The sequence below is a fragment of the Geotrypetes seraphini genome, chromosome 3 (assembly GCF_902459505.1).
Source record: "Geotrypetes seraphini chromosome 3, aGeoSer1.1, whole genome shotgun sequence".
NCBI classification, from domain to species: domain Eukaryota; kingdom Metazoa; phylum Chordata; class Amphibia; order Gymnophiona; family Dermophiidae; genus Geotrypetes; species Geotrypetes seraphini.
Genome location: NC_047086.1, coordinates 260214402 through 260237699, shown reverse-complemented (window position 1 = coordinate 260237699; position 23298 = coordinate 260214402). Strand labels below are relative to the sequence as shown.

The 23298-nt window shown below is 47.2% G+C and overlaps 1 protein-coding gene across 1 annotated transcript in view; it reads left to right on the top strand.

The window, feature by feature from the left end:
* Positions 1 to 23298, top strand: part of LOC117356819 (ADP-dependent glucokinase-like) — a 108138-nt gene that overhangs the window by 21155 nt on the left and 63685 nt on the right. Inside the window, exons 2-3 of the mRNA XM_033936549.1 lie at positions 5119 to 5278; positions 16665 to 16855. Of these exons, the coding sequence (XP_033792440.1) occupies positions 5119 to 5278; positions 16665 to 16855 (351 nt within the window). The remainder of the gene's footprint in view (positions 1 to 5118; positions 5279 to 16664; positions 16856 to 23298) is intronic.

Sequence of the window (23298 nt, the reverse complement as noted above, 5' to 3'; positions counted from 1 at the left end):
CATGGAATTTTTGTGGGAATTGAAACTCAAAGCCCTGCAGACCTCTAGAGAAAAGTGTGATGTTATGGTTAGAGCTCAGCACCTTGAGGTTGTGGGTTCAAGGCCCACGCTGCTCTTTGTGACCCTGGACAAGTTGCTTAATCCTCCATTGCCCCAAGTAGAAAGACTGTGAGCCTGCCGGGACAAATATGGAAAATGTTTGAGTATCTGATTTGTAATTTATTCTGAGCTCCTTTGGGAAGTTGGACAAAAAAATTGAATGAATAAATAAATAGCTTTTGAACATGAGAAGCTTTGAGGCTCAGACTACATTTTTTTTTTTTTTTTTTCCTTTCACATCCTGATATTACAAGATGCTGATGGAGCATCTGTGAAGGCCCTCTGTGGGTGACCAGGACTATGTTAAAGTTATATCTGATGGCCCCTGATTTTCAGCAGCTGATTTGTCCAGCTGAAAGTGATTTTAAAGGATGCACAAGTCTGAAGGGTGGATTTAGTCCTCAAAAGGCAGTCAAGGCTATGGCTTTTTGGACTTAAAACTGCAGCTGCGGTTACTTTGGTTGCACACACCTGCCATATAAGATTGTGTCGGGCTCTGTTGGCAGAGGATGCTGCTGCTTTTGGGAGTGAATTATGTAGCAGATGCTCTATATCAGTGATCTCAAAGCCCCTCCTTGAGGGCCGCAATCCAGTCGGGTTTTCAGGATTTCCCCAATGAATATGCATTGAAAACAGTGCATGCACATAGATCACATGCATATTCATTGGGGAAATCCTGAAAACCCGACTGGATTGCGGCCCTCAAGGAGGGACTTTGAGACCCCTGCTCTATATGATGATAGGGTCATGAGCAAGGTTTTTACTTATTTTATATCCACCTGTAGAATGCTCTGGATCAGTCAGTGGGTGTGAGATTCAGCTACCAAGGCCACTTTGAGCAGTCTATCTTTCAAGAGCCAAATGCTCTTTGGTAAAGGGCTGGATGACCTTATGGCCAGTGTAGCAATTCATTGCCCTAAGTTTTTGCCACATGGTAGACCATATACCCCTGGAAGGTCAGGTTATGCTATTTTTAGTAGTTCTAGACCAGCAGTCTCAAACCCGCGACCCCCCCAGGTACTAATTTGCAGCCCGCAGTTTGGACGCGATGATAAGAGTGTTTAGTTTCTGGCCAGCTCTCTTGCTGCAGTCGTTTTTCCTTCAAAGCCATGGGCTGTGGTGGCGGCTCCTCGTGCGATCCACGCCTGTGTCGGGAAGCCTCTCTGATGTCAGAAAGAATGCTTCAGGTGCGGATCGCATGAGGAGCCACCGTCTTTGAAGGAAAAATGATTGCAGGAAGGGAGCCGGCCAGAAACTAAAGAGGAAGAGAAATGCTGCTGCTGCTGCACAGGGAAGGGGGCAGGAGGGAAGTGGGGAGAGGTAAGGAGGAAGAGAAATGCTACTGCTGCACAGGGAAAGGGGAATAGAAATGCTGCTGCTGCTGCACAGGGAAGGAGGAAGAGAAATGCTGCTGCTGCAGCACAGGGAAGGGGGAAGAGAAATGCTACCGCTGCTGCACAGGGAAGGGGGAAGAGAAATGCTACTGCTGCTGCACAGGGAAGGGGGAAGAGAAATGCTGCACCCAATTGGGGGAGAGAGAGGGAAGGATGGAGAATGAAGACAAGGGAGAGGAGAGGAATGAGATATGCCAAGCCTTTGGGAGGGAAAGGAAAGGAGATACCAGATCATGCAGGGGAGGGGGTGAAAGGAGAGAGATGCCAGACTAGGGGAAAGGAAGGAGAGAGATGCCAGACCAGGGGGAAGGAAGGAAGGAGGGAGGGAAAGGAAGGAGAGAGATGTCAGACCATGAAAATAGGAAGGGAAGACATGGAAAAGTAGATTTTGAGAAGACAGCAGAAAAATGGAAAAATTGAATGTTAATGCCAAAGATGGATGCAAACCTAGTCACCAAAAATCCTTGGAACAGGGTATTAATAACTTTAGAATGTAGGAGATGTGAAACGGCATACAAATTCATGTGCCAGACAGTTAAATTTCTCACAACATATCTCCACTTATATTTGGAAAGCACTGAAAATTAGGCATTAATTGATATGTTTCCTTATGCTCAGAGATGTGTAGCTTTAATGAGAGGGGTGTTTGCCCCCTTGTGGAGCTTGACAGTCCAGTCATTGCATAGTACTTAATGTCAATAAATCTCTGTTTTTCAATAGTCCATAGTATATCGCTACTTATGTCTTTCTGGTTGTTTTTTCTTTTTTTAAAATTTTTAATATTTTAAATATAGTATATCTTTACAATGTGCCAATACAGAAACAAGTAAGGTAGCCTCAAGTTACTTATCTTAGGTGCAGTTGGATGGTCCCCGATGTGGCCCTGTTTCGAAACCTGTTTCAGGAGACCCACTTCTAAATATATGCTACTCTTGACAGCTCAGCAGATTTACTGAGAAAAACCTTGTTTGTATGTTGGCGTAAATATTTGTAATTCCGTAAACAACAGGAAACACAATCTTAAATCTTTCAAACTTTATTACATGGGCGCAAAAACTTTTAAAAGCATCAAAGGGAGAAAGTACAAGGCATACATACCAAGTTGTGTAAATGGGCAAAGCTTTACCCGAAGTTTTAGCGCTTTGTAACTGACAGACGCCGTCGGAGAACCTTCTTAAATTGAAGTCACATGGGTTCTGACGTTGGTTATAAAATCAGCAGCTGATATATCAAAGACTGGCTTACGCTGTCACTATGTATACTCATAATGATGTCACTATTTAAATGCCTGCAAAAAATTACAGTTTCAATTTGGCTATGTATGCATTCTAGCCAGGTTGAAGCTGTCATTTTTTGCAGGCATTTAAATAGTGACCTCATTATGAGTGTACGTATACATAGTGACAGCATAAGCCAGTGTTGATATATCAGCTGTTGGGAACTCCTGTCACCAAGAGAACCATCTTCACCTAGCTTGCGAACTGTATATTCTTTTGCTATACTCTAGCTGGGCTAACTCGGGAGGGTCATGTCACGGCACATAAAGTTAAAGCAATGACAACCTCAGTAGTTCGTTTATGATCCATCCTTGTTGAGGACATCTGTAAAGCAGCCACCTGGTCCTCAGTTCATGCAGTTCTACAAAATTTATTCTCTGTTTAAATGCCTACTACCCACCAATTTGTAGGTCAGCTAGGGAGTCCCACATATGATACCATGCTGTCTTCTTGTCCTTGGTTAAAGTCCAGTTAGGTACCTGTAACAGGTGTTATCCGAGAACAGCAGGCTGATATTCTCATGACCCTCCCTCTTCCCCTAGTTGGTGACTTAGCTTTTTTACTGAACTGATGGTCCCGCAAGCCAACGGGTGGGAAGGTATCACAAACACAGTATGGGCAGTCTTGAGACTTTGACAGTACACTTTTTGCACAGTCCGTACCGGGCTCTGTGAATGACATCACCCACACGTTAGAATGTCCGTCTGCTGTCCTTGGATATCATCTGTTACAGGTAAATAACTGGTTTCTTAGAACTGCATTTATGGATTTTAGGTCTTCAGGCTTCTGTGCCTTTCTTGGGCTCTTTGAAGTATCTGTCAGAGCCTGATTCTTCTTCAGAAACTGGTTCTATGCTGTAAATGTCCAAAAGTCTTTGAACTGTCACTCGGACCTCTGGCTGCCTGGCTGGAGAGTTGATGAACAGATTTGAAGGAGGGCGATTAAAACTCTTATCTTGTGACCTTCTCGAATAAGATCTAGGACCCAGCGGTCTGAGGAGATTTGCTCCCACTCCCTCTGGAATGCCAATAGCCTCCCACCAATGTGGAGGGGCCACAGCTGTCAACCTAATGTCATTATGACGACTTTGTGGTTGTGCTGACATGAGAGTTGCTGGTGTCTGGAGTTGCCAAATCTCTGATTGTAGCAGGTTTTTGGTTCTTTCTACACAGATGCGGCAAGGCCCAGAAACCTGCTACAATCATGACACCAGCCGCGGAAGCCTAAGAGAACATATTGCCAAATCTCTGTCTGGCTCCCATCATATGCCTTTCTACTAGAAAGATTATCATCAAGGTAAGAACCTAACCTTCCCTTCATATCTCTCACATTACCAGCACGAAGCTGGTATTAGAACTTCCACCAACCTGGACACTTAATTTTATGAACACTAATGTGAATGTAACACTGCTCCATGGCTCTGCAAGAAATATTTTAAACGGGCTCATCTAGACTTACTCTTGTAAACATGACTACAGTCCCACCCAGTTACTGTATTTACTCAAATATAAAACCATCTGACTATAAACCAAGGTATCTTTCCTCCCCCCCTCAAAAAAAAAAAAAGTGGGAGGAAGTTTGACTCAAATATAAATCAAGGGTTTATATTCATGTACTGGTAATCCTCTTTCATTCCTCCCCCCCTCTCTGACATCCACATTCCTATCCTGTTGGGCTCTGTGCCTACCTTAAATCCTGGTGGTCCAGTGGTGAGCTGAGACAGGAGCGATCCCTCCCGTGTCTTGTCCCAGATGGCTCTTCACCAGATGGCCCGATCACCTCCTGGACTCATTGCAGGCCTATCTTTAAAGCCCTGGTGTCCCGTGCAGTGTCTTTAATGAAAATGGTTGCTGCAGAAACTCATGGTAGCCATTTTCATTAGTGAGACTACACAGGGCAGGAGCATAGGAGGATCACTTCTGCCCTGGTTCATCACTGGACTACTGGAGTTTTTAAAGGTAGGCCTGTGATGTGTCTGAGAGGGAGGTGGGCTGGTGCAGAGCAGGCTGGACAGGATATAGAAGGGATCATTCCTATCCTGGCTCACAGCTGGAGCACCAAGGCTTGAGGTAGGCCTAAGGGGAGGCCTGCAATTGCTCTGGGAGGGGGGTGGGGTAGTGCAGATTCAGGGAGGACTTGAATATAAACTGAGACCCCAAATTTCTATTTATATTTGAGTTTATGCAGTAATTTGTACAAAACAAAGACTTATGGTTTACTTACTACTGTTTCATCCCACCCAAAAAACCTAAGAACAAAATAGTTTGGCATTTATGCTTAGCAAAAATCTAGCTCTGTCGTTCGTTTTCGAGTCTGCCTTTTCATCTTCTTGTCCTCACCTCTTCCAGGTTTTGGAGGTTGTTTAGATATTATTGTAGATGGTGTTGCCCTATTGAGTGAAGCAGGCATCGAATTCAGCAGTACTCCCATCCATCACAATTTCATCGAGACAGAGAAGCAGCTGGCTGAAAGCTTCGCTTATTTCTTCCCACCTGGAGCAGCCTCAGAGTAAGTGCAATATTCTGTGGAAACCAAATTAACCTTTTCAGTTTGTAGATATATTAAGGTAGCATCTTAATGTCTTGATATCTCTTCTTCAGGTGGAAGATGTTAGTTAGGTGTTGCAGCAGAAGTAATTGGTGCATAAATGAATGTATATTTGGTGGGGGGAGCAACTAATTGATACTTGGCTTAATGGTTAAAATGTTATATCCTTAAAACATTGGGATGGATTCTCTCAGTTGCTAGGTAAGAGATTCTTAATGTCTGCTCTTAAAGTAACCCTAACAACTCCTGAAGTTGTACTGTGTGTTAGTTTTCACATGTTTTATTGGTATTAGTATTTAGGCTCAATTTATGCATAGTACTTATAGGGCTCCTTTTACAAAGGCACGTTAGGGCCTTAATGTGCAGAATAGTGCGCGCTAGCCGCTACCGCCTCCTCTTGAGCAGGTGGTAGTTTTTCAGCTAGTGCACGCTATAGCACGCACTAATCCGGTACATGCGCTATAAACACTAGCACACCTTCGTAAAAGGAGCCCATAGTGTTGACAGAAATTTTAGCCTCTATTCAAACAGGGTTTAGACCAGTGATCTTCAATCTTTATCTCGTGCCACACTGACAAGGTGCAAAAATTGTCAAGGCACAGGCAGGGTGGATTTGATTTTAAATTAAATTGATTTTAAATCACAATTTAAATCACTAGTCAGAAAGACTTGATTTAAATCATGGTTTTCTACAAAGACTCATTCTTGCTGATATAATCTTAATATTTACAACCAGATGAAGGTTTCATTAAAAAAAACAAAAAACCACTTTTGAGATTAGTTTTACAGTTATATAAAAAATTACTGATTTGGTTATACTATTAGAGAGATATAAATAGTTCACCTCGTAATAATTTCATAATTATCTCCCATTTAATATGTTAATCATTCATATTTGGACAACTTTTCTGCTGTACTTTATTGAAAGGAGAAAAATAATCATTACCTTAATAACAATTTACATAGTTTTATTTAACCAAAACAATAACATTATAGCATATGTATTCTTATGTTTGCTTAAACATCCATGTTAACTGATGTGGTTAAACAAAATATGTTTAAAAATACTTACCCCCTCTTCTACTAAACCGCGCTAGCGGTTTTAGCTTGGGGAGCTGCACTGAATGGCCCACGCTGCTCCTTACACTCATAGTGTTCTTATAAGCGTCGGGAGCAGCGCGGCTCCCGGCACTCAAACCGCTAGTGCGGTTTAGTAGAAGAGGGAGTTAGACTATCAGCCAGGTCCACACCAGGTCCACACATGAAAAACTTAAAATACTATCTTGCATAGTTAACTCATCTCCATGTTCTCGTTTATTCGTAATCTGGAAAAGAAAAACAAGTGTTCCTGCTTTATTGGGTCCCAAGCAATTAGAAAGAATGAGTCCAAAGGAAGAGAATATTTTTTCTACAGCAGCCTGCAAAAGAAGCTACTGCTGTTAAGTGCAATCATTACTTCAACAGTCTCTCAATCCAAGTGCTTAATAAGTGACACCGACCAGTTCACTGGTGTGACTTCTTTAAAACATCATCAGCAAATTTATATTTCTTGATTGGCTTCCCCCTTAGCTCTGAAGTTTATTATAGTTGGCATTAGTTAGTTAGGTGCCATTGACTCGTGTTCAAATCCTAGCACTGCACATTTATAGAATTTGCTGGAAACCCAAAGGTTTTTCGCAAAATGGTTACCTTTCAGTAACAGTGCATATCAGGTTTCATGAACCTATACTAACAGGCAGCAACTCCAATCCAAAACTGCTGGTATCCAGACCACATTGCTCCAATCACATTTAACACATAGGCAGCCCTAAAACACTGACTGCTAATGTTCTTTGCCTAGGATAGGGAGATTCATGCACTAAATTTCACATTCCCGGGTGCACGAAATTACCCCGTCAACACTTATTTCAACTATTTATTTCTTTATAACAACTGTGTCAAAATGATGGTAACATTCAATAATAACAAAATATATTTTTCCTCAAATAATGCAATTCCTCAAGGCAGTCTTTAAGAAATGTGATGAAATCAAAACATTTAACAACCTGTTCAGATATGTTCCTTTTTGTCATCAGTTTGCTAAGAATGTAGGTTTCTTAGCCGAAAACTTGCTTTTGTGCGTTTATTTTGTGGATGTATTTATATTCGAGAATGTCCCAAAAAATAGATGTACAGTACTCCCCCGATATTTGTGGGGGTTCCATTCCAGGAACCCCCGCGAATCTTGAAAAATCTCGAATAAGGTTTTTCGTGGGGGAGACGCAGGAGAGAGCAGCCAGAATTAAGATCTCTTCCCACATCAGGGATATATATAGCACTGGCCCTGCCTTATAAAACAACTTTAATACAACCAGACTACCTCTCCTGCTTCTATGAAGCTAACAATAGCAAGAGTGTTATAGCACTGATGAGAATGTCTTATAAATAAGATGACCTTGATTTATTCATGGAAAATCTGTCAACTTACAGACCAATATATACAGTAGGTCTCAATGGGCCATTCAACTTTCTAAATTTGGTTTCTAAATGCTTATATACCCAGATGATCTGTCTTTGATTATACCTTTTGAAAACTCATTAGTTGAGATTAAGCATCTGATTACTAAAGGTTTAGATATGACTAAGTGGACATCAACTTTTAGATTAAAACTGAAGAAGACTAAATACTTACCCCCTCCTTCACAAAGCGTGTTAGCGTTTTTAGCGCTGGCTGCTGCAATAACAGCTCGGATTCTCATAGGAATTCTATGAGCATCGGAACTGTTAAGTAACGGCCAGCGCTACTTAAATAAGGGGGGTTGGTGATAGGGACTCCAGTTAGACCCAATACAGAAAATTAAATCATGATCAATAACGTCTCATTTAAGATAGAAAACAGTTAAAAATATTAGGGGCCGTTTTTGATGAATATTTTTGAACTGTTTGTTAATCCAATAGTTAAAGTATTATGAAAAGACTAGTTTTTTAGCCCGTTACATTAATGGGTGCTAGAATAGATGTGTAAACTTAGGCATTTCTTTCTTTCTTTCTGTATGTCTATCTCTCTTCCTACCCCTGCCTGTCTTGTCTTCCTTTTTGTCTCTCCCCTCTGTCAAGCAGCACCCCTTCCCTGCTCCCCCTGTCCAGCAGTAGTCCTTCTCCCTTCCTTTTACTTCCCCCCTGTCCAGCAGTAGCCCTTTTCTCTCCCCTGCTCCCTGTCCAGCATCCGCTAGGCCGAGTAGCCTGGGGGCTTTTGCTAGGCCGTCCCGCCTCGCATTATCGAAGTGGGCTGGCCTAGCAAATGCCCTGTGGCTGCTTGATGAAACTGCGGTTGCTGCCTCTGCTGGTCTGGGAGTGAGAAGAAGAGGCATCCCGGCAGCGGCGGTATAGTCAGAAGGCAGAAAGTCAGCTGGCGTTGGAGCTTGGGGCAGGAACGTTGCCAGGGAAACCGCTGCACGCATTACAAACTGTGGCAGGCTCCTACTGCGCATGTGGCGGCACGGAAGCATGGATCATGAAGCACGGACGCACAGAGATTGAAGTGTGTATGCGTGCTAAGGGTTTTATTATAGCAGATTACAAAGAGTCAGAGCTAATTTTAATACTAAAACTTAAATTTTAATGTTCAGCTGCTTACTCATTGCTTATTTACCCCATATTGAGTATTGCAACTCTGTTTTGACGGGACTGACGGAGGGATTATTTAAAAAGTTCTAAACATTCAAAATGTTTTGGTGCGATTGATCTTTGGTTATTCAAATTTTGAATCTGCTTCTCCAGAAATTTCCATTGGCTTCCAGTGAGAACTTGGTTTGATTTCACACTATAAACAATGGTTTATTTAATATTACATTGGCTGTCACCTGAATATTTGTATAATTGAATTAATCTTACTCATAGAAATGAAGATCTTGCTGGCCTCGGGGAGGTGGGGGGGGGGGAACGTATCAAAGCGAGTTTCCATTATTTCCTATGGGGAAACTTGCTTTGATAAACGAGCATTTTGGATTACGAGCATGCTCCTGGAACGGATTATGCTCGTAATCCAAGGTACCACTGTGTGTGTATATATATATATATATATATACCGAGTACATCTCTTCTGTCCTCCAGACCTCGCTCCATTCCCCAACCAACATCTAGCTTTTCTTCCTCTCTCCTCCACCCCTATTGGCAACATGTCTCCCTCCTCTGTTCTGAACTTGGATCTCTCTGTTCTTCCTCAGGGTCTCTCCCACTCTGTCTCTTCTGTCTGCACTTCCCATAGTCCAACTTCTGCCTCCCCTTTGTTTCAGATTTCGCCTTTTTTCTATCTTCCTTCTGCTAAAATTTTGAATCCTCCCACCTTTGGTCCAGGTCTTTGTCTCTCTCATTCTCTTTGTCTTTCCCTTCTCCAGGGCCTGGCATCTCTTTCTCCTCGGTTCAGAGTTTTTCCCCTCTCTAACCCCTCTAGTAGTCCAGGATCTGCCTTGTCTTCCCCCTCCCTTTTGGTTGAAGGCTGCTTTTCCACCCCTCCTCAAGGTCCTTTTATCTCTCCTCCACCCCCCCCCCTCCTCGATCCAGCGTCTCTAAGGCAATCCCCTTCCCGCCAGGGTCCTCGTGACGGGCACAATTTTACCCCGACGTGTCGGGCCTTACTTCCGCTACTTCTCTGCACACAGTGACTGTCAGGTCAATTCTCACCTCCATTCTTCCCTCTGAGCCAACCACAGTCGAAAGTTAATTACGGCAGCCTGCAGCGCGAATGTAGCAGGCTGCTGTCAACTTCTGTAGCACATTCCCTCTGCCATGGTCCCGCACCTCCTCTGACGTTGGGAGCGGGACTGAGGCAGAGGGAACGTACTACAGAGGCTGACGGCAGCCTGCTACGTTCGCTCTGCAGGCTGCCATAATTATAGTGAGAAAGTGACTGGGGGAATGTTAGGGAGAACATTGGCTCTGCAATCTACCGACATTGCCTTTGCAATTGACCGGTAGATTGCGATCGATGTTGTGGGCACCCCTATCCTAGAGGAAAGAAGGGCCAGGGGAGTTACGATTCAGATATTCAAATATTTCAAAGGTATTAACGTAGAACAAAATTTATTCCAGAGAGAGGAAAATGGTAAAACCAGAGGGCATAATTTGAGGTTGAGGGGTGGTAGATTCAAGAGTAATGTTAGGAAATTCTTCTTTACGGAGAAGGTGCTTGATGCATGGAATGCACTCCTGAGGGAGGTGGTGGAGAAGAAAATGGTGACAGAGTTCAAACAAGCAAAGGATGAACACAGAGGATCTCTAATCAGAAAATAATGGATGTGCATTGAAGGAACTAAGGCCAGTACTGGACGGGCTTGCACGGCCTGTGTCCTGTATATGGACATTCAGTTGAGGACAGGCTGGAGAGGGTTTTGATAGCTGGGATGGTCGAGATGGGCTGGAGTGAGCTTTGATGGAGACTCCAGTAGATGGAACCTAAGCACAATACTGGACAGGGCTCTGGGTTTCTGCCCCAGAAATATCTAAGAAAAAGGACCATTTAAACTAAATTAATTTATGGAGCATGTGTGGTTGGGCAAATTGGATGGACCACTCAGGTCTTTATCTGCCGTCATTTACTATGTTACTATTGACTGAAATACGTTAGCTTTGGGAAATGTACATAGCAGAAGTCTTTGTACTGTGTTCAGCAGAAAAGGAATGCATTTTTGTTTTTATTTCTCCAGTGTTGACGTACTTGCTGATCCTTGCTCTAGCTGGTGGAGATCTCCAAGCACCACCAGCTGAGAACCTCCTTCAAAGGAGGTTGGAATTCCCTTCTAAGAAATGTAGCAGGGGCCAGCATCTGTGGCTTAAGGACATTGCTGCTGCCTGCCAAGCTTGGTAAAAAGGAGTTTTGGCCACCTTCAAAGAAGTCTTCAGCTGACATAGATTGAGGTCCTCATCAACTGGAGTATTAGTTTTATATTTATATTAGAGGCTCTGGCCTAGACCCATTTACAAAGTATGTATTCTTCCCAATTAATATTTCCAAATTAATAAAGTGTCTTTGTAAATGGATCTCTGCTAGACCCTTTAATTCAGTCACATAATTATAACTACTTCTGAAGTTTATGGGGACAGATGGAAATGAATTTTATTCCGGCAGAGATGGACGGGGTTGGGTTTGATTCCAGCAGGGGATGGGTAGGAACAGATTTGATTTCTGTTCTCTCGCAACTCTCTATTTCAGACCAGGCTGCAGGCAGCATATGTGCAATGCTACCACTTCTGTGGACCAGCAGAAGACCACCTTTAATGTAAATTTGAAGCTGCCGAACTGGAGGGGCCACCAATGGAAGCTATGACCAAGGCTGATCCACCAGAAGAGCTTGGCTCTGCTCACCACCAAGTTTCTGTTGCTGCTTATGAGGGTGGAAGGAAGAGAAGGAGAGATTCTAGACAATGTGAGGGAGGAAGGTGGGTGAGAGAGAGATAAATAATGGACCTTGGGGAAGGAAGAGAAGGGAGCAACATTGGATCTGGGGATGGGAGGAAAGAATTGGATATGCTGCGGTTTTCTGTGGTTACTACCAAATTAGTTTACTTATTATATACTGGTATCTGTTTTGTTCCTGGGGCAATAGAGGGTTAAGTTACTTGCCCAAAGTCACAAGGAGCTGTAGTGGGAAATGAATAAAATATCTTTAATTGTGCATTTAATCACAATTACATTTTTTTAAAGTTGAAATCTAGCCTTAGTAAATAGCAACCAGCTTGATGGTGCTTCTTTAAATACCTCCATAATTCATGGCTGCCCGCTGAATTCTACCATCCCACCCAATGGACACGCCCTAGAAAATCATGAAACATGCTAAAATAGATGACAGGCAAACTATAAATCTGACCCATAGAGCACTTCAGTCCAGTCCTTTTTGTCTTTCAAAATCTGCTTTCTTATAAGGCATCATCTGACTCCTCGAAGACTTCATGTAGTACTGTCTACTTCCAGAAAATGTGGAGAGTAGGCTTTTTCTAATTACATCTACAGGGAATGGGAGCATCAGCCTGGAATAAAGCATTTTTCCACCAATAAGATTAGGACTGGACTAGCAGGGAAATGGTTGATGGTAGTCCTGTACAGAGACTAGGAACTTTAAGAAGTGACTGAGTGACAGCAAGGAGAGAGGTAGAGCAGTGTTTCCCAACACCACGGTACGCGTACCCTTGGGGGTACGCAGGCTACTTGCTGGGGGTACATGGCCTGGCCACCGCAGAAGATCCCTCCCTAGTCAACCCCGTTACTTTATTGGAGCCAGACGGATTTATAATTTTTATCGATTTTATATAATAACTTGTAGAAAGTGCAAGAAAGTATCATAATAAAATCAAACAAACAGCACTTTCATAAGAATTGCTACTGCTGGGTCCATCATGCCCAGCAGTGCGCTCACGCGGCAGCCCTCTGGTCAAAGACCAGCACCCTAACTGAGACTAGCCCTACCTGCATACATTCTGGTTCAGCAGGAACTTGTCTAACTTTGTCTTGAATCCCTGGAGGGTGTTTTCCCCTATAACAGACTCCGGAAGAGCGTTCCAGATTTCTACCACTCACTGGGTAAAAAAAACTTTCTTATGTTCGTAGGAATCTATCCCCTTTCAACTTTAGAGAGTGCCCTCTTGTTCTCCCTACCTTGGAGATGGTGAACAACCTGTTTTTATCTACTAAGTCTATTCCCTTCAGTACCTTGAACATTTTGATCATGTCCCCTCTCAATCTCCTTTGTTCGAGGGAGAAGAGGCCCAGTTTCTCTAATCTTTCATTGTACGACAACTCCTCGAGTCCCTTAACCATCTTAGTCGCTCTTCTCTGGACCCTTTCAAGTAGTACCGTGTCCTTCTTCATGTACGGCGACCAGTGCTGGATGCAGTACTCCAGGTGAGAGCACACCATAGCCCAGTACAACGGCATGATAACCTTTTCCGATCTGTTCGTGATCTCCTTCTTTATCATTCCTAGCATTCTGTTTTCCCTTTTCGCTGCCGCCGCACATTGCATGGACGGCTTCATCGACTTGTCGATCAGAACTCCCAAGTCTCGTTCCTGGGAGGTCTCTCCAAGTACCGCCCCGGACATCTTGTATTCGTGCATGAGATTTTTGTTACCTACATGCATCACTTTACATTTATCCACGTTGAACCTCATCTGCCATGTCGATGCCCATTCCTTGAGCCTGATATGTTACGTTGCAGATCATCGCAATCCCCCCTGCGTCTTCACTACTATGAATAACTTCGTATCATCTGCAAATTTAATCACCTCACTTGTCGTACCACATCAAATTCTTAAAACAACCCAAACTTCCTCCTACCCAACCCCCCTTACCACTCCTGGATGTATATGAAGAATATGAATAAAACAATAAATAATCTGAATAAAATAAAAGAAATCATCATATACTGCCATAGTCTTTAACAAACATATTTGTGCAGGGACACAGGCAGCAACTTGCACACTGCGTAGCTGATCTGGAACCTTCTCTCCCATGTCAGAATTGATATCAGAGGGAAGGCTTGTGGGCTAACCACATGCAGCATGTGAATCGCTGCACACGCCATCCCTGTACGGAGTTGCTGCTGGGGGAGGATGGAGCGAGTCCGGTTCCAACAAAGTAACAGAGTCTGCTTTGGAGTGAGGGGTGGTGTGGCGGGCAGACAGGCAGGGAGGGATCCCCGGCAGTGGCTTAAGCAGGGGGTGGTTGGGTATCCACAGCGGCACCTGCAGCTTCTGTGGATGGGTCAACTTCAGAGTTGGGGGTGTGCAGCAGATGCGCAGACAGGGAGGGATCCCTGGCTGCAGCTTCAGCAGAGGGCGGGCAGGGATCCCCGGCAGCGCCTGCAGTTTCGAGGAAGGGAGGGGATGTAGGCGGGGCAAGCAGGGATCTCTGGCATGCAGCTTAATTTTGGGACAAAGCTGGAAGGCAAGGTGGGAGAGAGGGCACGAACTCGACACAGAAGGAAGGGAAGGGGCATGAACATGGGACACGGAAGGGAGGGAATGGAAAGGGAGAATTAATAGGTATGAATGTGTAAGAGATGGTGCACATGGGGAAAGGAAGAAAGGAAAATTGGGCAGAGAGGAGTGAGGTAGAAATGCATGGGAATAGAAGGATGAGAAGGAGAAATGTTGGATATGGTGTTGGAGAGGGCAGATTGAAGGGGATGCAAGGGGGAGGAATGTTGGACATAGTGATGAAGGGAGAAATGTGACATTATGCTGGAGAGGGGTGACAGAAGGAGAAATGGGCATGGGGCTGGTGGGCAGTGGTGAAAAATGCTGCATATGATCTGGGGGATGAGAGGAGAAATGTTGGATGTGGCAGTAGAGGGGGGTGGGAGAGATGCCTGGATCTCTCAAGACAGATGGACAGTGAGAGAGAGGGAGACATATTGCCAATAGGTGTGGAGGAGAGAGGAAGAAAAATTGGACTCATGGAGGGACAGAAAGAGAGAGATGTTGGTTGGGGAAGAGAATGGGGGTCCAGAGGAGAGGAAGCGTGTAGGAGGCAGAAAGAAAAACAAATATTGGATGCACAGTCAGAAGGAAATGCAACCAGAGAATCACAAAATCACCAGACAACAAAAGTTGGAAAAATTATTTTATTTTCAATTTAGTGATCAAAATGTGTCAGTTTTGTGAATTTATATCTGCTGCCTATATTTTGCTCTATATTTGTCTGTTTTTCTATAGTAGTTACTGATTATATATTTTAAAGTCATCCGCCTTGACCTCTTTGAACCCCCCTCCCCTCAAATATAAATGATAATTAACATTTTCTCTGCGTACAGTGTGCTTTGGTTTAAATTTTGTGGTTACCATTATGTATTAAGATTATATTATATGAAAAATGGCTGGAAGAAATTGAGTTACAATTAGTACTATTATTATGGAGTGGGGTCTGGGGCGGAGCTTGGTTGGTATTTGTTAAGCTTAGAGTGTATTCAGAAACACTGAGGTAGCTAGAGCAAGGTAGGACCCAAATGACATCAGTGGACATGAAAGGAAGCAGAAGATGCCAACGCGAGGACTGGCCTGTGCTGGGAACTAAGGGCTAGATTCACTAAATGGACCTACCGATCCTATCATGACGCATCCTCATGCAAATGAGGATGATTGGAATCATGCCCCCAGCTGGCTGCAGGGATCGCTGAATAGCAATCCTGATGCAAGCACAGACCATCTTTTTTAACTTCTCTTTTTCTTCATGAGCTTGTGGTTTTAACCTGCGGGTTAAAACCACGGGCTCGTAAAGAAAAAGAGAAGGGCAGGAGAGTCGGGGCAGCGAGGAGGAGATTTGGGGCCAGAGCAGAGCGGCGAGTCAGGGCGGCAGGACAGATTCAGGGCGAGAGCAGTGCAGCAAGAGGAGAGTTGGGGCAGGAGAGCAGGAGAATCCAGGCAGAGAGCAGGAGATGCATTCGGAAAGCAGTGAGCGACTGGTCCCCAGCAGTCATTTCTTTTGTTGATCGGCCAGCCCAGTTAGTGTTCCAGATTTGTTTAGTGAATCACTGTCTGTCTACAGTTGAATGCAATTCTCCCTCATTTGCATACATGCACGTATCGGATCAGAGGATGATCGGGATAGAGGTTAGTGAATCGGGTTGGAGGAAAATCGGGTTGCAAATGGGACGCTAAGTGGTCGGGACTTGATCGGTGGACTTAGTGAATCTAGCCCTACATGAACATATTCTGTCAGCCCACAGTACATTGTGTTCAGCTTAAGTAGCACAGTGCCCTGCCATGCCTCCCTTCCCAATGGCTCTGATCTTACTTAAATAGCTTTAGATACTTGCAGTAGCAAATACTGTGCAGAGTGATACTGCTTTTCATAGATCTAATACATCTCCTTCCAAAAACTGGACTAGGTTATAGTGATGATTTTTTTATATTAAGTTAAGATTTTATGTGGTTGTAATCTGCCTCCATGCTTAAAGGAAACTTTAGGGCAACGTTGACTTTGTAGCATGACTTCAAAGCATTTTTTAAAGACACAGTTGTAAACAAACAAGGATTGTGTTGTCCAGGGCTTTTGAACCCTATACTGGGGATCCCACAGCCAGTTGAATTTTCAAGACCTCCACAATGAATATGCTGAGGGGTCACCAGAACAGGATTGGGACGCTTTGGCTTAATCCATCTTCATAGACTACAGGCCTTATTTGGGAAGCAAGAGCTTGTACCAAATGCATGGTGGATTCCCTTTGCTTTTTGACTGGCTTTTGTCGTAGTCCACACAATCATGTAGCCTTGTGTAAAAAGTTGCTCACCTCTGAGCTAAGAGATAAGTAGCATATCTTTAGTTTTATCCTTTATCTTGGGATTTTCCTTTTCTTTCCTCCACCCCCTGCCCAGGCGTTATGTTTCCAATGAGACCTTGTTCAGAATGCTGGTGAGCGCCTCTAGGAAGCTTCCAGAGATGCGTTGGTCACTGGGAGGGAATGCTCCAGTTATGGCTAACCGCCTAGCTCGGGAGGGCTGCGATGTTCTCCTTGGAGGGCGCCTGAGTACTGAGCAGATGAATGTTCTCTCTGAGCACATAACAGGTATGTTGCTCACCGAGTAATGGACTGCTTGGAGTCTTGCTTTATTGAATTGCTAGTGCCTTTTTTCACCTTTGTTTCTCTTCTCCCCTTCCCTCCCCCCCCCCCAAAAAAAAAAAAAAAGTATTCTTGCTATTGGCACATAATCTGCAGCATGGAGGAACAATTTCTTTGTCCTTTTTGGCTTTCTTTTCCCCTTCTCCCTGTTCTATTTTACTGTCTCCTGTGATCTTATATTTTATCCCAGGACAAGCAGGCATGATATTCTCACATGTGGGTGACGTCATCTACGGAGCCCCGGCGCGGACAGCTTTTCAAGCAAACTTGATTGAAGTTTCAAGTTTGCACACTGCACCACGCATGTGCGTGCCTTCTCGCCCACTAGAGGGCGCATCCCACCTCGTGGTCCTCAGTTCAAATTTTTCCGCGGAGCAAGAAAGCCCTGTGGATCTGAGCTCCAGTGTTTTTGCCTTCTAGCTGCCGCATTTAGTTTGTTTTTCCCTTCGAATTAGTTCGCGGTACTCTTTTCCTTTCGTTTCTTTTCAAAAAAAAAAAAAAAAAAAAAAGTCTTTCGTTTTTCGTCGGGTTCCGGGGGCTCCCGGAAGCCGTGGCCGCGGGACGTCGGTACGTTCCCGGCCTTCTTCTTTTTCTTCGTGGATGTCCCGTCCTGTTACGGGATTCAAAAAGTGCAGCCGGTGTGAGAGGTTGCTTTCCATCACTGACCCTCACCGGTGGTGCATTGTCTGTCTTGGGCCCGAACATCCGACAGACTCGTGTGATCGCTGTGCTACCTTCCAAAACAGGGCCCTCCGTCGCCGTAAGGCAAGAATGGCCGAATTGTTCGCCGTCGACGCGCCGCCTAAGGCCTCGACGTCGGCCTCGGCTTCGGCCCCGGCCTTGACCTCGGCCTCGGCGTCCTCGGGAGCCTCGGCCTCGCCTCGGCCCTCTTCCTCGAAGGCGTCGTCAGTGAAGCAAGCTTCGGGTAAGTCCTCTGTTCCATCCCCTTCAGCAAAGAAGCCATCCTCGAGTCAGGCCAAGGCGGGTGGGTCGACCCCGGCCCCGCATCGGACCTCGACTCCGCACACCCCGAGGGAATACTCGAGACCGAGGTCGCCCTCCAGGGAGTGTGCCCCGGACTCGGAACTCCCCACCTTCGTGGGGATTCCGGCCTTCCAGGATCTCCTCCGAGCTCTGATCTCATCGGAGCTGTCGGGAGCCCTGGAAGTGTTGCAGCGTGCTGCGGTTCCGGCGGCCTCGACCTCGGCCTGGACGCCTTCGGTCTCGGAGGCCCCGGCCTCGGCTCCCTCGGGAGCCCCGGCCTCGGCGACCTCGGTCTCGGGTGCTGGGACCCCGTTCACCTCGGCCCCGCCCCGGACCTCGACCTCGGGGGAACCCCCTGAGCGGAGTGTAAGGCCCAAAGAAAAGTTGCGCAGAGTGCGCCGTCTTTCCTCCTCTTCCTCCGGGTCTTCCAGACACGCCTCGCCCTCGACGCGACCTCGGACGGGGCGTCGATCGAGGAAGTCTAAGCGGCCCCGAGGCTCGCCTCGGCGCGACCGCTCCTCGTCGTTCGGGGGCGAGGCGTTGCAGGTGTCGGAGTTGCGCCTCGACAACCCGAGGCTCCTCCGCTCACCCCATGGGAAGTCTTCCCGGGCCGCCTCGCCGAGGAAACGGGAGAGTGTCCCACGAACCCCGGGGTCCTCACCCAAGGGTTCTGCGAGGAGGACAACTTCCCCTTCCCCCTCGAGGGCCCTCGAGAGGGGATCCTGGGATTCGGGATCGGTTAGGGATCCTCATTATTCCCATGAGGCCTCCCCCCTCTCCTCGGTGGGGCGGTCGAGAACCCCCTCTCCCCAGGCTAGGCCGTCCTCATTTTCATCCTTCGTTCAGGACATGGCCCAAGCCCTGGGGATTGACCTGATGGTAGGCTCTCGGTATTCCAAAGAATTTTTGGAGGAACAGGACCTCCCCATTCTTCCTAGGGAGGTGCCTAGACTCCCTCTCAACAGTGTCCTTCTGCAAACCTGGCTGAAGAACTTGTCAAACCCTCTTACAGTCACGTCTGTGCCTTCAAAAATGGAATCGAAGTATAGGACGATTCCCCCTAAAGGGTTCGATAAGGCGCAGCTCTCACACCAGTCTCTTCTGGTGGAGTCTGCTCTTAAAAAATCACAGCCCTCACGGGTTTCTGCGGCGGTTCCACCAGGCAGAGAGGGGCGGACCCTGGACAAGTTTGGCCGCCGCCTCTATTCAAATTCCCTGATGGCCACCAGGGTTCTAAACTACGCCTTCACCTTTTCCTCCTTTCTGCGTGGTATGGTGAAGGACCTTCCTCAATATCGAAACTCGTTACCGGACTCCCAAAGAGCAGGATTCGACAAGTTTATGTCCAACCTGTCTCAATTGCGGCTGTACCTATTCCATGCAGTGTACGACGCCTTTGAGCTGGTTTCGAGGGTGTCGGCCCTCGCGGTGGCCATGCGCCGCTTGGCCTGGCTTCGCACCCTCGACATGGACCCAAACCTGCAGGAACGCCTGGCAGACTTGCCTTGTGTGGGGTCCGAGTTATTCGACGAGTCATTGGATGCGGCGACCAAGCGCTTGTCAGAACAGGAGCGCTCTCTAGCATCCCTGGTCCGCCCCAAACCTAGGCCCCCGCCGCAGAAACCCTTTCGGCCTCCGCCGCGCCAATACCCTCAGAAGTCGACCCCGGCTTTCTCGAGACCGCCTCCGAGACGTCCGTCTCAGCGAGCCAGAGGGGGACAACCCCAAGCCCCGGCGCAGGGCCCTTCTAAGCCAGCGCCTTCCTTTTGACGGGATGAGCGGACGGGGCGGGTTCCCCTCCGCACTTTCTCAGGACCTTCCTATCGGGGGCCGTCTTCGGTTCTTCCGGGAGGCATGGACCGGGATTACCTCAGACGCTTGGGTGCTCCGGATCGTCTCCGAGGGCTACTCGCTCAACTTTGTGTCCTCGCCGCCGGACAGTCCCCCAAGTTTAGTCCCCTGCAACCGTTCGCAGCTACCGACCCTTATAACCGAAGCCAAAGCCCTCTTGAAGCTTCGGGCGGTCGAGCCGGTCCCCAAGGACCAGTGGGGTACGGGGTTTTACTCCCGCTACTTTTTGGTCCCAAAAAAGACCGGGGACCTGCGCCCCATACTGGACCTCAGGAAGCTCAACAAATTCCTGGCCCGGGAGAAGTTTCGAATGCTATCTCTCCCGGTTTTGTACCCCCTCTTGGGGGAAGGGGACTGGATGTGCTCCCTCGACCTGAAGGAAGCATACACCCATGTTCCGGTGCACCCCGCCTGTCGAAGATTCTTACGATTCCAGGTGGGGGACCTCCACCTCCAGTACAGGGTACTGCCCTTCGGCCTGGCCGCGTCCCCACGAGTATTCACGAAGTGCATGGTGGTGGTTGCAGCAGCCCTCAGGTCACGTGGACTCCATGTGTTCCCTTACCTGGACGATTGGCTCATCAAAACCCCGACCAGGGAGGGGGTTATCTCAGCGACCCGACAGTCTATTGCCTTCCTGCAAACTCTCGGGTTCGAGATAAACTTTCCAAAGTCTCAGTTGAGACCGTCGCAGTCTCTTCAATTCATAGGTGCGGTGCTGGACACGGTGCGCCTACGCTCCTACCTGCCGACCCAGCGGGTGGAAACCTTGGTACGGATGAGCCGCCAGGTCTCCCAACTATCGAGGGTGTCGGCCAAGCGCATGATGATGCTGCTGGGCCATATGGCCTCGACGGTACATGTCACGCCGTTTGCGAGGCTACACCTGAGGATCCCTCAGTGGACCCTCGCGTCCCAGTGGCGCCAGGAATGCGACCCGGTGTCTCGCCCCATTTCGGTAACTCCGCCCTTGCGGAAATCGCTGCGTTGGTGGACAGACTCTTCAAATCTGTCCATGGGGCTATTGTTTCGCACTCCGCCTTTTCGCAAGGTCCTGACCACGGACTCCTCGGAGTACGCGTGGGGAGCCCATCTCGACGGTCTTCGCACGCAGGGCCTGTGGTCGTCAGAAGACCGTCAGTGTCATATCAACGTGCTAGAGCTGCGAGCCATCTTCCTAGCACTCCGAGCCTTCGTTCACATATTGCAGGACCAGGTGGTCCTCGTCCGCACGGACAATCAGGTGGCAATGTATTATGTGAACAAGCAGGGAGGAACGGGGTCATGGCCCCTCTGCTCCGAAGCTCTTCGCCTCTGGGAGTGGGCGGCCTCCCGGAACATCTTCCTCCGGGCAGTCTACATCCAAGGAGAACGGAATTGCCTGGCGGACAAACTGAGTCGACTTCTGCAACCGCACGAGTGGACTCTACACTCAGCAGTTCTACGCGAGGTCTTCGCTCGCTGGGGAACGCCACAGGTGGATCTGTTTGCCTCTCCGGAGACACACAAACTACCACTATATTGTTCTCGGATGTACTCGCAGGACCGTCTGGAAGCGGATGCCTTCCTACTCGACTGGGAAGGGAGGTTCCTGTATGCATTCCCTCCGTTCCCTCTGATCATGCGAACGTTGGTACACCTAAAATCGTCCACGGCCACGATGATTCTCATAGCACCTCGGTGGCCGCGTCAGCACTGGTTCTCCCTGCTGCTCCAGCTCAGTGCCAGAGAGCCTCTTCCCCTGCCTGTCTCTCCTTCTCTGCTGTCTCAGAGTCAAGGATCCATGTTACATCCCAATCTGCAGTCATTGCACCTGACAGCCTGGTTTCTTGTTCCCTGACTCCTCCGGACCTGTCTCAATCGGTGAAGGAGGTGTTGGAAGCCTCCCGCAAGATCTCGACGAGGCTTTGCTATGCGCAGAAATGGACCAGGTTTTCCACCTGGTGCTCATCTTCTCACCTGGATCCGGTATCAGTATCCTCGGTTTTAGAATATTTGTTTCATTTGTCGCGCTCCGGCTTGAAAACCACTTCGGTGCGGGTTCATCTCAGTGCGATTTCTGCTTTCCACCAACCTCTGGAAGGACGCCCTCTGTCACTCCATCCCTTGGTGACACGCTTCATGAAAGGGTTACTCAGGGTTTGTCCCCCTCTTAAGCCTCCGGCTGTCGTGTGGAATTTGAATGTGGTTCTGGCTCAACTGATGAAACCCCCGTTTGAGCCACTCAACAAGTCCCTCTTGAAATTTCTGACTTGGAAGGCGGTGTTTCTAATTGCCCTCACCTCCGCCAGGTGGATTGGGGAGTTGCAAGCCTTGGTTGCGGACCCTCCTTTCACTGTCTTTCATCACGACAAGGTGGTTCTCCGCACCCATCCTAAGTTTTTACCTAAAGTTGTTTCTGATTTCCACCTCAATCAGTCCATTGTCCTTCCTGTGTTCTTTCCTAAGCCCCACTCCCATCCTGGCGAGACGGCGCTCCACACGCTTGACTGTAAGAGGGCGTTGGCATATTATCTCCAACGTACCAGGTCTCATCGGAAGGTTCCTCAATTGTTTTTGTCCTTCGATCCCAATCGATTAGGGCATCCAGTTTCCAAGCGCACTTTGTCTAACTGGTTGGCCGCTTGCATTTCCTTTTGCTACGCTCAGGCTGGCCTTCCTCCCCCGGGTCGAGTCACGGGGCACAAGGTCCGAGCGATGGCAGCTTCGATAGCTTTCCTCCGATCCACTCCGATGGAGGACATATGTAAGGCTGCCACTTGGTCTTCGGTTCATACATTCACCTCTCATTACTGTCTGGACACTTTATCCAGGAGTGACGGCCGGTTTGGCCAGTCAGTTTTGCAAAATCTGTTTTCCTAAATTGCCATCCTCCCACCTGCCCTTTTTTGGTTAGCTTGGAGGTCACCCACATGTGAGAATATCATGCCTGCTTGTCCTGGGATAAAGCACAGTTACTTACCGTAACAGGTGTTATCCAGGGACAGCAGGCATATATTCTCACAACCCGCCCGCCTCCCCGGGGATGGCTTCCTTGCTAGTTATGGAACTGAGGACCACGAGGTGGGATGCGCCCTCTAGTGGGCGAGAAGGCACGCACATGCGTGGTGCAGTGTGCAAACTTGAAACTTCAATCAAGTTTGCTTGAAAAGCTGTCCGCGCCGGGGCTCCGTAGATGACGTCACCCACATGTGAGAATATATGCCTGCTGTCCCTGGATAACACCTGTTACGGTAAGTAACTGTGCTATACGATTATACTCTGCTTTTGATATGTTTTTGTTAAAAGATGATTTAGCAACTTGTGTATGACCTAAAACTAATCTAGACTCATGAAAATGGGAGGAGCTTGGTATCTAGCTGATATCATTTACTGTTATCCAACATTTCCTGTGTTAATATGACAGTATTTTGATTACTTTTACTTGTTTATGTAGATATTTCCTTCTTCACATGGGTAGTGTCCTAGATTTCACAATTGTTCTGCCTGTAGTAGGGTTTGCCGTGACACACCTAATCAAGCCTAAAGGCACACTGGTTGGCAAAGTCACTACT